The following is a 15,508-nucleotide window of genomic DNA, read 5'->3' as shown; positions in this document are numbered from 1 at the left end:
AATTCTTTGCATGCTTTGCATGCTGACATCCTCCATCTGATGGAACAGAGCTCTCTCCTGGGAAGATTTCCTTTGGAAAAGTCACTCAAAAGCAAGTGACCTTTAATGAAGTATGTACAACTAAAATGGAAAGCCCGTTAATTGTGATTGTTGTCTGCAACAAAGAAGGGCTGGGCCGAGATATATAGCACAACAAATACTCAGGGCTCCCATGCCTCATAAATACTGCGTGGCATTGAGACATGTTTTTGCTGAATGTCACCACAGTGAGAGCACTGAGACTGTGATATATTATGGATTTGCAATTAAGTCATTCAACTGCAAAAGACCTCTTTGGAATCACAGTCTTGTAATAGGCATGGTTGCGTTTGGGGAAGGTGAGCAGAGCGTGTTTTCGGAGGGAGCTGCTTGCTGCACAAACAGTTCCACCAGCCCTGGTCTGAATTTGGTCTTGCCTTGGTACCACACACTCAGAAGGGCAGTGCTGCCCAGTGAGAACAAGCTGAGCCAGTGCAGCCTTGGTCCCTGCATAGGAAATTCAAATCTGGAGCTTTGCTAGCTGCCTGGGCAGCGCTGAGCAGCTGGCTGGCTGCAGACAGGCTGTCCTGCCTTGGAAATCAAGACTCTGGTGGAACTGTGGCAGCCAAGCCAATGGAGAGGGTTAGATGTCTGGTCCAGGGATGCTGTCAGTGAATGTGCTTAGAAGGAGCTCTTCCCAGAGCTGTGCAGTTACTGAGCTTTGTTTAAAGCAGCAGTGGCTGAACTGTACTTTGTATTACACACATTGGTGCTAGATCTGTTTTCTGATGGATAAGGTAAATGTGCTGAGACAATCCAAACCAAAGTCCACATGAAGACCTGTCTCTGACATCCTCTTCTTCCTCATTTCAACTCTGCTTCTTCTGGGACAATGAACTTCCCTTAGCACCTTGTCTTTACATCTTGTGGATGGCAATTTCCACGTTTTTCTTTGTCTTTCGCTGCATGTTAGCCCAGATGCTGGCGGGATGTGGTCGACAGCTGGCTGCTCTGTGGTGACTTCTCTCCCGGACTCCACTGCCTGTTTCTGCAACCACACCACAAACTTTGCAGTGCTGCTGCAAGTGTACGAGATGCAGGTAAGTGAGCAGCCTTTCTCTACTGCTCTGTGGGGTGGGTGCAAGAACTGCAAGCAGCATGTGGGTAATTTGTGGGGGTTTTGTGTCTTTTGTTGCTTCATGATTGGAGCAGAGGACCACCAAGGAGGAGATCACACTACAGACCTTGACTTTTATTGGATGTGGAGTTTCCTTCTGTGCCCTGATTGCTACCTTTATTTTATTCTTGGCAGTTGGGTAAGAAAATTCCAGACACTTGTTGCCTTCTCTGTATTTTTTTTTGACGTTTTGCTTCTGAACAAGGACACAAACAAGGTACGGTTATGTAGGTGGGTGGGAAGAAGCTGCCCAGTAAGCACTAGACAGAGCTTGTGCACCCTTTAATGTGACTGCAGCTGAGGGCTTCGTGTCTCCTTCCTCAGTGTCCCCAAGAGTGAGCGAACAACTGTGCACAAGAACCTCATCTTTGCCTTAGCTGCAGCAGAAGCTCTGCTCATGTTCAGTGAACTGGCCAAGACCAACCAGGTACGCTCACTAGAAGTATCCCATTTACCCAGCAGGACCAGTTCTGCTAAGTGTTATTGTAAGAGCAAACAGAACAGAAGTTCAATTCCTTCTAATAACATTTTATTAATTCCCTGTAACTTTAAGTAACTTGTAAATGTAAGCAGTTATATCCTGCCCACCCTGCAGCACAATTTGCAGGTTCCTGTCTTCTTCCTGACCACGCTCTGAGAAGTTTCCAGAGGACTGCCCTTCCTGTAACAGCATGCGATTTCTTTTCTCTCCAGGTGGTGTGTTTCATGGTCACTGCCTTCCTTCATCTCTTCTTCATGGCAGCCTTTTCGTGGATGCTGGTAGAGGGACTTCTCCTGTGGAGCAAAGTGGTAGCAGTCAACATGAGTGAAGACAGGAGAATGAAGTTCTACTATTTGACAGGCTGGGGTATCTGCAGCTTCCTCTGCATTGGGAACTCAAAAAAAATGTGTCAATTTTTTCTCTAGCAAAAGTTTCAATAGGAGAGATTCCCCCGACAGTGATGCTGAGCCAGACAAATGTTTGGTTCGATTCAATATGAGAGCTGGGAGCCGCTGTTCTGTAGAGGCTTTTTTACCCTTATGTGTCAAACTGCCAGTCTTAGAGTGTAAGTTAAAAACATTTCTGTTATTTTTCTAAAACCAAGGGTTCGGTTCAAAGAACTAGAGGAGGAGGTTTATGGTAAGTTCTTGTTCTTGGAGATAATTACTACTGTGATGGTAATTAATGTATAAACACGTTGACTAAGCAGCCTTTATTCTGAGTGAGTCCTTTGGGGACGTAGAATAAGCAGAGTTTTGTATCAGAAGAGCCTCTTTAGGTCAGGCTTCTTTTGCTCCTTGCAAAACACATACCTAGTTGGATGGTGGACAACTGGCCCCAGTATTTTGCATTGTTTTATGTCTTTGATTGTTAAAAAAGCATTGTGAGGAGTAAATTGCTTTGATCAGGGCTCAGGACTAGGAATGCTTTATACCTAAGAGAATGATGCTGACAGCATATAAATCTGGTCCTGTAGAGCTGGGACAGATTTGAGCTGCAGTAAATTGATGTTGCACATGGGGTTTAAGAGGCTAAGCTGCCTCATGCTGGAGCGTGTCTGGTCACGGGGGGGTTTTGAAGCAATTGTCTAGAGCACAGCCAATCTGCCTGGGTCATTCTTGCTTTTCCTGGGTTCTGATTTCCTTTTGTGTGTGTGGTTGCAGGCCTTCCAGCCGTTATCGTGGCTGTGACCCTTGCGACTTCCTTTAACAAGTACGTGGCAGACAGCCGCTGCTGGCTGAACGTTCAGACCAACGTCATCTGGGCCTTTGTCGGGCCGGTTCTCTTCATCCTGGCAGTAAGTGCCGAAACCTTCCTGCAAGGTGTGATTCCCGCGTGTCTGGTTTTGGGAAAGCATCGCAGGGTCAGCGGTGGCAGCACTTCTGTAGCTAAGGTGCTTGCTCGCTGGCCCCATTGTCCTCGCTGCTTTTATGGGGGAATTTTTGTTACGCTTCATACATGCTAGCACAATACAATTACATCTTTTTAACCAAAGCAGCTTTTTGATAGAAAAAAGCGTTTTACGAAAATTATGCTGCCCTGTTCTTGTATTGGCTCTTGGACTAGGAATGTGGGTAAATGTGTAGGTTGACTGTGACATTGCCTTAATTAAAGGTCTGCTTGTTGCATGGGAACAGCTACCTCCCTGAAGTAGGATCAGTATCACTCCAGAACAGCACAGTAGCAGAAAAAGGTGAAATGCATAAGGGGACTAGAGCTGACACTCAACAATACATTCTGTGGGAGAGGTTTTGAGATAAGTTTTATAGATTTGATACTTGTGCAGATAGCTCTATAAAGTATTTTACTTAAAGCTTTGTCAGGAGTGATACGTTCTCCCTGTGTTCTGAAACTAGTTATTGACTTCCCAGCAGAAAAGGCTCACCACGCTGAAGCTCACAATAGCTCATGGGGTCCACTGGCTCTTTTCTGACAGGTGAATACTTTTGTGCTTTTCCGGGTGGTGATGGTGACTGTGTCCAGTGCTCGCAGGAGATCAAAGATGCTGACGCCCAACAGCAGCCTGGAAAACCAGATCGGAATACAGATTTGGTGAGCAGGGCAGCGGCTGGGTATCCCCACACTGGCTGGTCTGGGCGTGAAATGGTGGAATTACTGTTAAGATGGGCATCTTTGCCTTGGGGGGTGCAATGAAAAGCAGTCAGGACAGAAGGGATTTTCTCCTCCACAGTACCTGTGCATCACCCAAAGGCAGTCTCTGCTGGAACAACTACACCACTGAGAACATTAGGCCTCTGAGCTGCCGAGCAGCTTGTTGGCAGACACGCAGACATCCTGTAAAATAGAAGCATAGGGAAGTGAGGTGGCAATCTGGGGCATTTCCAGGAACCAAATGACATTAGGTGCCCAGTCTCCTGGAATTTTCTAGGGCTCTGAGCCACAGAAGTGAGTCCTCTCCACTTCACAGAGCACTGCAGTTCAAACTCATCCCTTACTTAGTGCATGCCCGTCAGAAGGATGCTAGATGAACCAAGTGCGGGGCGGTCAGGCTGTTTACCATAATAAGAAGCATTTTCTGTATGTGTTTGGGACTTGGTGGATCAAAAGGAGCCCTGGTGGGGGTTACATACATGGGCAAGGAGAAGCAGCATGGACTTCTGTAATCAGTTAATGTAGGGAGACCTCTAAAAAACTGCTGCTTGAGTCACTACTTTATCATCCTCTGTGAATTTTTATTGTTGTTAGCTGGCGCCGGATACCCCTGCTAGACACGCATTGTTCCCCTCTATCATAAATAAATTTTCCCAAATTTACAGAAGCAGAAAGATAGGGCAATGCAGGAGGGCAGGGTGACATCCATATGCTAATAAAACAATTGCAGAAGTCCTGCTTGTGGCAGCGACTTGGGGGAAATAGCTGCCTTCTCATGGCTAATGACGTCAAAGAGCTCCCTTCTTGCTAACTCCCAATGATAAAAAAAGAGCAGGGCTAGCACACGGGGGGCCAGGAGGTGAAGCGTTTGGTTTTTCTCCTCTAATTTTGTTTGCAAAGAACTTTGTTTCATAGCTGCCATGTTGGGCGCTGCTTGCACAACACACCGTCTGGTAGGCACTTGCTGGGGGCACAGAGCCGTTTCCCGCACGGAGACAAGGAAAGCTGTCTTCTAACCTGCACGGTGCAGAGCAGAGCGCTCTAAACCCCGCAGTGCTCTGCAACCTCGTGCAGAGCCCCAGGCAGATGGCAGCAAGCCCCTGGCAGTGGTTGCAGGGCCAGGGTGGGCACTTGGCAGGCTGGGGCACTTTGCCAGGAGGTGCTGAGCTCGAGCACACGGGGCACGGCTGAGACCCTCATGGCTGCTGGGAGAGGGGTGCTGGTGGGGTGCCAGTGTGTAGCATTTCGGCTTGGAAATAAGCCCAAGTAACTCGGAGCTCTTCTTTGTGACAGGGCCACAGCCAAGCCCATCTTGGTGCTGCTGCCCGTGCTGGGGCTGACATGGGTGTGTGGGGTCCTTGTCCACCTCAGCATCGTCTGGGCCTATGTCTTCATCGTGCTCAACTCCCTCCAGGTGAGTCCTGTGCCATCGGGAGCCTCGCCTCACAGCCAAGCAGGTACCTGCAGCTCCTTGCGCTTCAGTGTAACCCATCTCTCCTGCTAGTTAGGAATATTTGGCAGTCTTGTGTCTTCTGGTGTGACTCCTGAATGCTGGCATATGTACGAGTCACTGTTGTTAATACATTTGTATTGATAGGGATCTCTGCAGGACAGAAAGTAACCCTGGTGTGTAAAGCAGTACTTAATATTTGCTTCCAACTTTACTGGTTTCTTCAAAGAGCTTAAAATTTTAAGCAGCCTGTATGTGGTTAAGAGAGCAAAGCAAATGGTAATAGTTACAGCAGCCAGGAGCACTCAGCTCTGCACTGAGGTAGAGCTGTTCACATGGCCTCAGAAAAGGTGAAACTCAGGGACACGGGGTGACAAAATGTTGTAAGGACTTGCTGAAGTCCCAGAACTTGTGCTTGCCACCTACATTCAAAGCATCATCCACCTGGTCGGTGAAAGCTTCCAAACCTCGAGAGAAAGCAGCTGTAGATGGAGCTAGAGAAGCACTAAACAGCATTGCTCCTGACATTTGCAGGAGAGACAAATGTCCCCAGGCAGAAGGCAGACTTCTCTGCGAACAGGTAGTTACCGTCAGCAGAGAGCCATGCAGAGGAGAACATGCATGGACGCAGTCCAGCTCCCAGTGCTAAGCCAGCACTGATACAAAAACCATCTGGGTGTACCCACACAGCCAGTCCTGGGCCTTTCTACCGGATAGTCACAGACACATTTTTCAAAGTCCCTTGCCAGGCGCTTGAGGACAAATCTTACTCTGGGGGATCCAATTCAAGAGAGCAATCAGGCACTATCCTCCAAGCCACTGGGACTCAGAGTTCTCCACCCGCATCTCCCTTGTTCCTTTGGCTGCAATAGAAAATGGCCAGTGCAGAAGCTTTCGTCTATGGAGCAGGAGAGTTCCAGTGCTTCCCTCTGGCATACTTGGCAGGCTTCGGTGTAACATTGGCCCAGATCTCCAAGGGTGAAAGGCAGGCGTTATCACCATGTGCACAAGATGTGTGGTTGCTCCAAGGCACATTCTGCCTGTGGCTGGCACTGGTCCAGTGGCTGGGTGCTGCTCATGCACATCTGTCAGCTCTTGGATGGGGAAATCCTAAGGCCAAAGGGCTGCCTCTGGACGTCTCTGCTATTAAGGATACCAGCAGGGTGGCAGGAAGCCTGTGCTGACTGTACTTAAATACAGCCTCAGTTCTCCTTGCCTCCTCATGCCATGCTTGGATTATCAAGCAGCAGAGAACTCCAAGCTCAGTGCTGTGAAGAGATGCTAAGACGAACAGGGCTGAGGACAGCACCAGCATCTTTTTGTTCACAGCAAAACCATTTCTCAGCACAGGCGAACTCCATCAGCATCAGCAGAGAGAGGCAGATCAGAGTACAGCTTCCCAGCACTATCCTGTCAGTCGTTCTGATGCTGAAAGGTCTCTGCCTTGCTTCAGCTTTCATGCTGTAAAAACGTGAGCGTATGTATCACAGCAGCGGGGTGCTGCTGAGGGTCTCAGGCTGGTTAGCTCTCAGGGGAGCTGCTTTCCAGCAGCACTCAGGGCTGCTCTTCCCTCTGCAACCCGGCAATGGCAAGAGGAACCCCACGACAAGTTCCCTGGTTCAGCGACTGCTAATGCCTCATGATGCTATCCTGACAGTGTCACTTCCCAGACTGCATCTTCCATGGTTCATTCAGCCTTTGCCTCATCACTGATGACAGCAGAGAGGCTATATGATGCAGGTGGTTGTAACATGGATGTGAGGCATATGTTTGTTTGTTTTTTTGGAAGGGCAAGAAATATCTTCTGAAATGAATAAATGTGTCCTCTGGATGATATGTCTCCTGAGACCCCCTCTCACAACCCATAGCAATGTCCACCTTAGGTGAGAGGAGCAGGGGTGCTGGCTGGATCAGGATTTGTTTTCTTCCCTTGCTTTCCAACTTACTGCTTCTTTTGTTTTCCTTCTTTCTCCTAACACTCGGTAGGAGCCCGGTCTCTTTTGTGGGCAAACAGTCAAGGGTTTGCCCATGAATGTGCTGTGCTTGTTTGCCTTCTGCTCCTTCATTGCTAAGTTCAGGTCAATTTAAATATTACCCTAGAAAAGAAAGCGTGATGCTGGTGGGAAGCCGTGGAGTTGAGAGAAAGCAGGGATAAAAGCGTCACATTTCAGCTCCTTTGCTGGCTGTCCTATTGAGGACAACTTCTATAGATCACCTTGGGATTTCCTTTAAGGCCAGTGTGCTTCTTTATGTGCTGGTGTTGTGTAGGAAAGTTTTGCTGCTGTAGTTGTTTGTTTGTTTGACTGCTTTCTGTTTATCTGCGGAAACTGAAGCCTGTTTTCAAGGTTACTCTGTGCGTCGACACCAAACATGACAACTCCTTCTCCAGCCAGGCAGCACAAGAATTCAGCCCAGTGAGAAGCAGCACTGCGTGGTGCTGGGCCGGGGAGGCTGCAGTGCTGCTGCCAAAGCCCAACCAAAATGAGTCCCTCACTCCGTCACCAGCGTGAGGGGTGACTGGAGGGGACTGGAGCCACCCCAGGGCTCCTTCTTGCTCAGCTCTGCTGATACTGCGAGGGCTTCAGGACCTCTGCCAGTACAGGTGAAACCACCCATTGGTGTTGTCCAGATGAGCCTTGCCAGGCACTGGGCTTTGAAATTCCCATGAGACAGCTGCAGGAAAAAAAAAAAAAAGTTGCTTTTCTGTACAACACTGACTAATTACCCTTGGTTCGGTACCTGTGGGCACCCACGGAGCACAAGCAGCAGAGCTCCCTGATGTCAGCCGGGGACAGTGCTGGCCCGGCCGGCTCGGCCCATCCGAACCAGGCCAGCAGAGCGGGAAGGGTCCCCCAGGTGGTTGCCAGCTGTGTCTCGGTGGAGGTGGGACAGCCAGAGGTGTTTTGGTGGCTCGGCTGTGGAACACACACGCTGCTGCCCCGCCGCTGTGGCCTCCTGGGTGCTCCACACTGCCCGGGCGTGCGGCGCCACCGTCCCCTTTGGGGCAGGCCTCCGGCTGGATGTCTTTGTACTCAGAGCTATTTAAAATATCTCCTACTGGTGCAGCAGCTTCTGGGACAGGTCTGGAGGATTGCACAGGACTGTGCTGAGTAGTTATTTCCTAATGATGGCCGCTTGCTGACAAATGTGGGTTTGTCCCCTCCCTTCCCAGGCTACGCAATGCACTGGGCCCTCTCCGGGCTCCTGCAGCGGGAGCGCAGCTGGCTCGGCGTCTCCAAACCCCCCCTGAGTGGAGTAGGTGCCATTCGTGATGGAGGTCCCCGGGGAGGATGGCAGCTCTGCCTTGCCCTGGGAGCTGGCGGTGTGGGCAGGAGCAGGGCAGGAGCAGGCAGGAGCGGCTCCTCCAGCACCGCTCCGCGCCATGGCTCTGCTTCCGCCCGCTGCAGCTGGGCCTCCTCTCCTTCCTTGCTCTCCTCCCAGCCGACCTCACCGCTCCCTCCCCCACCCCGCTTTCATACAGAATGATTATTTCAAGGAAGACCTGCCTTGGCAGCCCGACCAGAAATCTGGTCTGGAGGAGTGACCAGCATTGCTGTCTGAAGGACAGGTCATGGCACGGCGCCAGGGTATTGCTACCATTACGCCTGCCAAGAGCTCGCAGATGAAGAGCAAGGCTCATTGAAGACAAGATGGATTACTTTTCTTGCTGCAGCTGATTTATCTAGCTGCGATAACAAACACCCCACAGATATAACATAAATCTGGTGGGCCAGATAGGGCTGCCTTAAGGCCAAAATTGTTGGTCTGGAGCTGTAATTAGCCCCTGGCTGTGGCCTCCAGGTGGTGCTCGCTGCGGGCTGTGCCCATCGCACACCCTGCGTGAGCCGCGAGCGGTCAGTGGGCTCTGACCAAGCTTTGGGCTGTGGCAGAGCATTTGCTTACATACTGGTTCCCAGTATTTGCATACAGGAGCACCAGTTTGGTGGGAAGGGAGAGGGTGGCCACGGCTGTGCTGTCCAAGCTGTGAGGTCCTGGTCTGAGAAGGGGAAAGCTTTGTCCAGGCTGGGCAAAGCCTCTGGATCTGTACCCTCTAAACTTGCATTGGAGTTTCCTGCTGACACACCGTGGGCTGTCACTGTGTAGGACAGCGGATCTGCCCATGGCATCATGCTGCGTTTTGTGGGAGGGTGGCTCAAGCCCATCTCCCCGGGCTCAGTGGAAAGGGAGGGCTGCTTCCTGGATTTGGGTTCCTCTTGCAACAAATTCCTGGTGGTTTCTGTCTCTGAGATCTGAAGGAGGTGTTTCTGGGGGGATTTTGCATGCACAAGTGAGCAGGAGTGTGGGAGAGCTCGGGGGTGAGGGGAGCAGAGGGGCCGAGCAGGAGATGCCAGCTCTCCATCCGTCACACGAGAGAGGTGCGGAGCAGCCTCTGCTGAGTGCCCAAACTGCTGCTCCCGAGGTGAAACGGAGGGAGAGGAAAAGGAAGAGTGACCGGGGGGTGACCTTCTCTCCTTTGGATTCTCTGTGAAGAGCCTGCTCTCAGGTCGGATTTTAAGGAACCTCCCTCTAGCCCAGCTGTCCCCTGGCTGTGCCATGCCCAGCGTCTGTGCCTCTTCTCCTTAGGTCGCCACCTATTCTAATACTCATCAAGTTCATTTCCTCCTGTGGAAGGTAGCAGCCAAACAGCTGTACATCTCTGACTTCCTGTGCTCTCTCCTTTTCAGGGCGTGTATATATTCCTGGTCTATGCAATCTATAACAGCGAGGTAAGAGATATCCCTGGCTGGGGCTCTGTCACTACAGAGCAAGTGTTTAGTAGCAGTTAAAGGGTAGCTGGGATTGTAGTAGATACAACAGACAGCGTAGCCCAGACTGTGCTTCTGGGACAGCTATTGCTTTTTCTCCATGACTTCCTGGAGGATCTCTTGCTCTGCAAGAGTTGCTGTGGCCCTCTCTAATGTCCTTGCCTTGCTCCAGGTGAGGAATGCCATCCAGAGGATGAAGGACAAGAAGAAAGCACTCTCATTCACAGTAAGTTTGCAAGGAAGCCTTGCTGCCCCCATTTGCTCATCATTTAGCCACTAGAGGAGGGCCCTAAGTATACATTTGGACTTCTTTGAGGAGATGATGTTGGAAAGAAGTCTTATTTTTCCTCCTTACTCGTCCAATGTAGGAAGAACGGCAGAGACTGAATCCCTTTGTTGCAGTCCTGTTGGACAATGCAGACCCAAAGATCACCTGCCCTAGTTAGAAAGCAGCCTTCAGTACCGGGGTGGGATGGGAGTCCAAGCGCCAGGGGCAGCAGTGCAGATAAAACCAGTCTTCAAAGTTGGACCTGGATCCAGCAAAGACAAGTTGCAGATTTCACTGTCCTGTGTCTCTTCCCTGTCACCACAGAACTGCTCTCATCCCATCAACTACTTATCAAGTCCAAGAAACACGACCTCCTGGGAGACCGGGAAACTGAGTCCTTCTGCAGCTGAGTGTGCCTTGTCGAGCCCTGTGCAGAAAGATCCACCAGTGAAGAACATCACCAACAAAGGTAAAGAGGGTTGTCACTGCTGTTGCTTAGGCTGTGGGATGAGACCACAGTAAAACGTTTTTCCCAAGGCATGAAAGTGGCAGTAGGAAATATTCTTTTAGCTTCTGGGAAGGAAGGTATTGCAGGCTCCAACCTGTTTGTGGGTACAAGGATTTACTTGCAATTATGCGGATAACCTGGTTGGTCCCTTTGCTTCAGTGGAAGATATTTAGGGGGCACAAAGAACTGAGTTCTTGGTAAAGCTTGAATATTTCTGCTCTCTGGTCTCCAAACTCATTGTGCTTCTTCCCCCCAGGCAACTTTGGAGCCAAAATTCCCATGGGGATTTCATCAATTATGTCACCAGAGAGACCGGTATGTAATGTCTTCTGATATTCTTCCACCTTCACCCATATACAGAGCATAACAGTTATGTAGGAATGGCATACAGAGGTTCTAGCGACGGGCTGGGCCTCGGAACACCTGGTGGTGTTACCAGCTCTGGCACAAATTCAGTGGTTTATGTTGAGCAAGTCCCAGAAGCTGTCTGACTCATCCATCCTGTTTGCAGACCGAGGATAACGATGATTCCCTCTGTCCCAGGGTGTTACACCACTTGCCAAGTGTTTGTAGTGGACCAGAGACAGTGTGTTATCACAGCGTGTATGCCCTGTTCCTGAGGACCAATCTAGACACATGGTCTGCCTGGACTGAAACAAAAAAAGGTCTTGATACGAACCCTGAACACGCTCATTTATTAAAATACGTACTGGTTATTAGTAGTATATTCATTTAAGTCATTTAAATAACTTAAGATACGTGTCTTCATGCCCATAATTGCCACTTCTAGTAATCAAGCCAGATGCAACGGAGCATTTGCCATCCTCTGCAGGAGCATAGGATGCTGCTCAGGGGGAGGAGAGCGCGGCTGGCCGGCAGGGAGGCTCTCCTGGCTGGGAACTGTCTTGGCTCCGCGGTGCCCGTGGGGGCTTGGCTCGGGAGGCTGTTGCCTGACCTCTTGGGCTGGCCTGGGGCAGGGCAGTCAGCGGAGGGCAATACGGGAGAGCAGGAGAGTGCCTGCAGGGGGGCAGGCGGGGAGGAAGCCCCCAAGCAGCCACTTCCAAGCAGAGAGCTCGCCTCTGGCTGCGGGAACCAGCGCTGCCACAGCTTTGTTCCCGGCCGCACCCAGGGCTTGCAGCTCCTCTCCAGGAGGGGGGCGCATCTGGGGGCTGATTTACAGCAGGGGATATAAATGAACAGAAGGAGATCGTGAATTTGAGTACGTGAAGCACCGAGCAGCAGTCGTGCAGCTCATGGCAAGAGACTCCTCCCAGGGCCAGCAAGTTTAAAAAGGGCAGCGGGGGCTTGTTGTCTGTGCAGCAGCTGAGCTGCATCCATCCAGGGAGGGCAGCCCTGTATTGTTCTGCAGTCGTTTCACTCCCCCAGCAGAAGTGAGTCTGACGTAGAGCTCAGCAAGGCATGGCCTAAAGTGGAGAACAATTTAAATTTGACTACTCTGATACCACTTCCATCTCCCACTATTGAAATGATCATCAGTCCTTGTGCACTTGACATACAAGTGCTGTAATTTCCTCAGAATAAAATCCAACACTACTTTCATATAAGTCTCTCACTGAAGGATCTCTCTCTCCCTCTCTAATATTTATCCTTTGAAAACCCGTGTCACATAGACAGCTCTTATTTATCCAATAGATAATACTTCTATAGCTGGCATATCGTTTTGAAGCCACTCAATAAAATCCATATTTTCATCTCCCTTGATTTATATTGCGGTTAATGCCATTCCTCCCTTGTGCTAAACACCGACCAGGATCCGCAGGTGATGCTTTTCTCAGCCAGCCAGGTGCTTGCTGTGTAAACTGGGACCAGGGCTAAGCTCCCTGGCACAAAATGCGAGACGTGGGTTAAAGAGATTAGCCCAGAGGCCTGAGTTTTCTAATGCAGGGAGCATTAGGAGGCAGATTTCCTAAATGCCAAGGCCATGGCATTTCCTAGCAGGCAAAGATAGAAGCCGCTTTCCTCTGCGTGAGGGTCACTTAGGACTTTACTGTATCTTTGCCGCTTAAACGTTTCATTTTTAATGGACTTGTTTCCGTGCTAACTAACGTGCCTTCAGCAGCCTTCAAAAGGCTGGGCTGGTGCCCGCGTCTGCGGGGGGTGAGGATGGGCACAGGGCCGGTCCCCATGTGAATCCGCACCCCAGTGGCGCTGTGCCCACAGGGCCCCCCCACGAAGCCGAGGTGGCCCCGCGATGCTGAGCAGCCCCGGGGTGCCGGGAGCCCCTGTCCAGAGCCAGGCTCCTCAGCGGCGAGGCGGTGGGTGCCTCCGTGCCCAGGTGGTGCTACCCTCCGCAGGGTAGGCGCTGCTTTCTGCGCTCATTAGTTATATAAGTCTGGGCTGTTTTTCCTGCTCCCTGACTAAATGAGTCATGTAACTCGCTGGAGGAGCTGTGAATTAAGGATGTCACTGGCAGCTGCACAATGGTTGGGATGAAGAGAAGATGCTACTTAAAAACGTTTGAAAACACTTAAAATGACAAAACACTGAGCGAGTGAAGATACAAACACAGACAAGATGTTCTTTGTGTTTCAGCTTTTTTAAAATGTTGTTTGGTGATGTTTATTGCTGTTGGGCTGGGAGCAGGAATTTCACACCTCGGAGAGCATTAACCATCACTTAGGCACACGGAGCAGGTTTACGTGTGGTCTCTCCACCAGAGCACAGGCCGAAAGTTCGCTCTGCTGCACGCCTGGATTGTGCTGCAGTCTGTAGCAGGCACCCAGGCTGAGAGGAGCATGGGGTTGCAGCAGCACTAAGCAAAGCACCCGGGATCTCTGTAGGGCCGGGGTGCAGGCTTTGCGTCCCTGCCTCTGCAGGAGCTCGGCTGGAGGCCAAGGGCAGCGAGGCCGCTCGGTGCCCACGGGGGACCTGCCTGGCCCTGGGGGGGTGGCAGAGGGCTCCAGCCACCAAGCACACAGACTCGTGCCTTCTGTTAACAAATGTTCTCCCCTCTTTCAGGCCGTGGAGCTGACAGCATTCAAATCCTCAGGTAACATTTGCCTACATCATTTCCTTTCATTTTTGTTACTGCTGGTACTGCTTTCTCTGGTTGCATCGTGGAGCGTGGATCGGAGGGTGGAGGGCAGGTTATTTTTACTAAGACTTTAGGGAATGTTTTATTTCCAAACTGCCCTGGTGGCTGCAGCCCTGTCAAGGCTGTTGAGGGATCTACGTCCCCCTGAACAGGGCAGCAGCAGGAGCTGAAGAGTGGGTGCATGAAGGCCCCGCTGCGCTGCCTCCCCGCAGCACCCAGCTCAGTAACCTGAGCACCCAGCAGCGCTCAGCCGCAGGTGCCTGTCTCACAGCTCCCACCTGCCTGTCCCCAGGGTCTCGGCAGCTTCCCTGCTGCCTCCACGTGTCTGCAGCTTGCTGCACACCAGCCCCTTGGGCCGCTCGGCGGGCTCTGGAAGGCAGCGGAGATGCAGCGGGTACGGCAGGCAGCTCTGGCAGGGACCAGCACGCCAGGCTGCCTGGCGAGATCCAGGCTGCTTTCAGGAGCCCCAGCAGCTCTCTGCTGCCACGGGGTATTTGAAAACAGCAGCTGCCTCAGAAGGCGCTGGCGGGTGTTAGAAGTGACTTTCTCCCAAAGAAGGGAAGCCGGGGAAGGTGGGGTGCTCAGACAGGGATGGATTTATGAGCTTAAAAGCAGCCATTTAGCTTCTTCTGTTTCAGGTTGTAGAAAGGCCAATGTCACCATGGAGGTGGGTAGAATTGAAAACAGAAATCCTTCCTAAGCCCCAGACCTCTGCTCGACAGCAGCAGCGCCCTGCTCCCTCCCTGACTTCCCTGCCTGGCTTTGGCCAACTCCCCAGCTCCCCTGTGCATGGGTGTAGCATATTTTGGTTGTTTGTGGTGGTTTTTTTTAATCCATCACCAATGAGTACTCCAAGCTCTCTCTGTGCAGTCGCTGGATGGGGTCACTCAAGCAGATAGTGCAGTGAAGAAGCAGCGGGGATGGACTGATATTATTTTTCCTGCATTGTTACATTTTCTTTTGTCAAGGGATGCAGTGCATTAGCAGGTTTCTGATTTTGCTCCACATTAAGTGTCTAAGCAGGGCATGCTTAGACTATTTTCGAGAAGATGCCACCCAGAAGCATTACAGCTTTCCTCCCCACAGTGGACACATGAGCAAGGCAGAAACGGTGGCACCCAGGAATAAATGTGCTGCGGCATTTCAGGCGTAGGAGCGGGGTCACACTCAGCGGGATGGACCCTGAGCACAGGCATTTGTGCTCTGTCCCCCAGGCTCTCACCCTCACCTGCTCCTGCATATATTAATGGAGCCGCATTGTAATTAAACTCCAGATGTGTAAAGAGGTGGGTTGTTTAGTTTGTTTTTGTATTCTCAGGTAAGCCCTCAGGATATGTCTAAAAAACCGCAGAGCACTGCACACACTGAAGGAAGGGTGGGAGCCCCCAGTCCTTCGAAGTGGCTGTGCCTTCTCCAGCGAGTTTAGGAGAACCCAATGGTTTGGGGGCACGCAGGGGGTGCCTGGGTCCCCACTGCTGGACCAGCAGGGCTGGGCTTGGTGCCTCCCCTCTCTCTGGGTCAGCGGCCACACAAAAGCCGTGGAAGCAGTAGGCTGGGGCAGGGCAGCACGTGCGTGCCCACCCTCTCTGCTAGCCTGAGAGCAGCTCCGCTCGCACCTGGGGGTGACGGGTGCACCTTGAGGGTGACTGAGAAGATCTCCTTGAGCCAGAAGA

At 51.3% G+C, this 15,508-nt stretch overlaps 1 protein-coding gene across 9 annotated transcripts in view; it reads left to right on the top strand.

The window, feature by feature from the left end:
• The window catches only part of ADGRD2 (adhesion G protein-coupled receptor D2), a 31,922-nt gene that overhangs the window by 11,284 nt on the left and 5,130 nt on the right, over positions 1-15,508 (top strand). For 2 of the 9 annotated variants that reach the window (XM_080561945.1, XM_080561944.1), the window contains exons 14-25: positions 992-1,118; positions 1,231-1,334; positions 1,520-1,622; positions 1,889-2,042; positions 2,840-2,973; positions 3,613-3,728; positions 5,082-5,202; positions 9,924-9,965; positions 10,177-10,230; positions 10,597-10,741; positions 11,037-11,095; positions 11,292-13,748. In XM_080561945.1, the coding sequence (XP_080418071.1) occupies positions 992-1,118; positions 1,231-1,334; positions 1,520-1,622; positions 1,889-2,042; positions 2,840-2,973; positions 3,613-3,728; positions 5,082-5,202; positions 9,924-9,965; positions 10,177-10,230; positions 10,597-10,741; positions 11,037-11,095; positions 11,292-11,516 (1,384 nt within the window). In that variant the 3' untranslated portion in view covers positions 11,517-13,748. The other 7 variants (XM_080561948.1, XM_080561946.1, XM_080561950.1 and 4 more) reach the window with 7 other exon arrangements.

Source organism: Anser brachyrhynchus, assembly GCF_964034855.1.
Source record: "Anser brachyrhynchus genome assembly, chromosome: 19".
NCBI classification, from domain to species: domain Eukaryota; kingdom Metazoa; phylum Chordata; class Aves; order Anseriformes; family Anatidae; genus Anser; species Anser brachyrhynchus.
The sequence above is the reverse complement of the archived record's forward strand: the minus strand, read 5'-3'. Positions and strand labels throughout refer to the sequence as shown.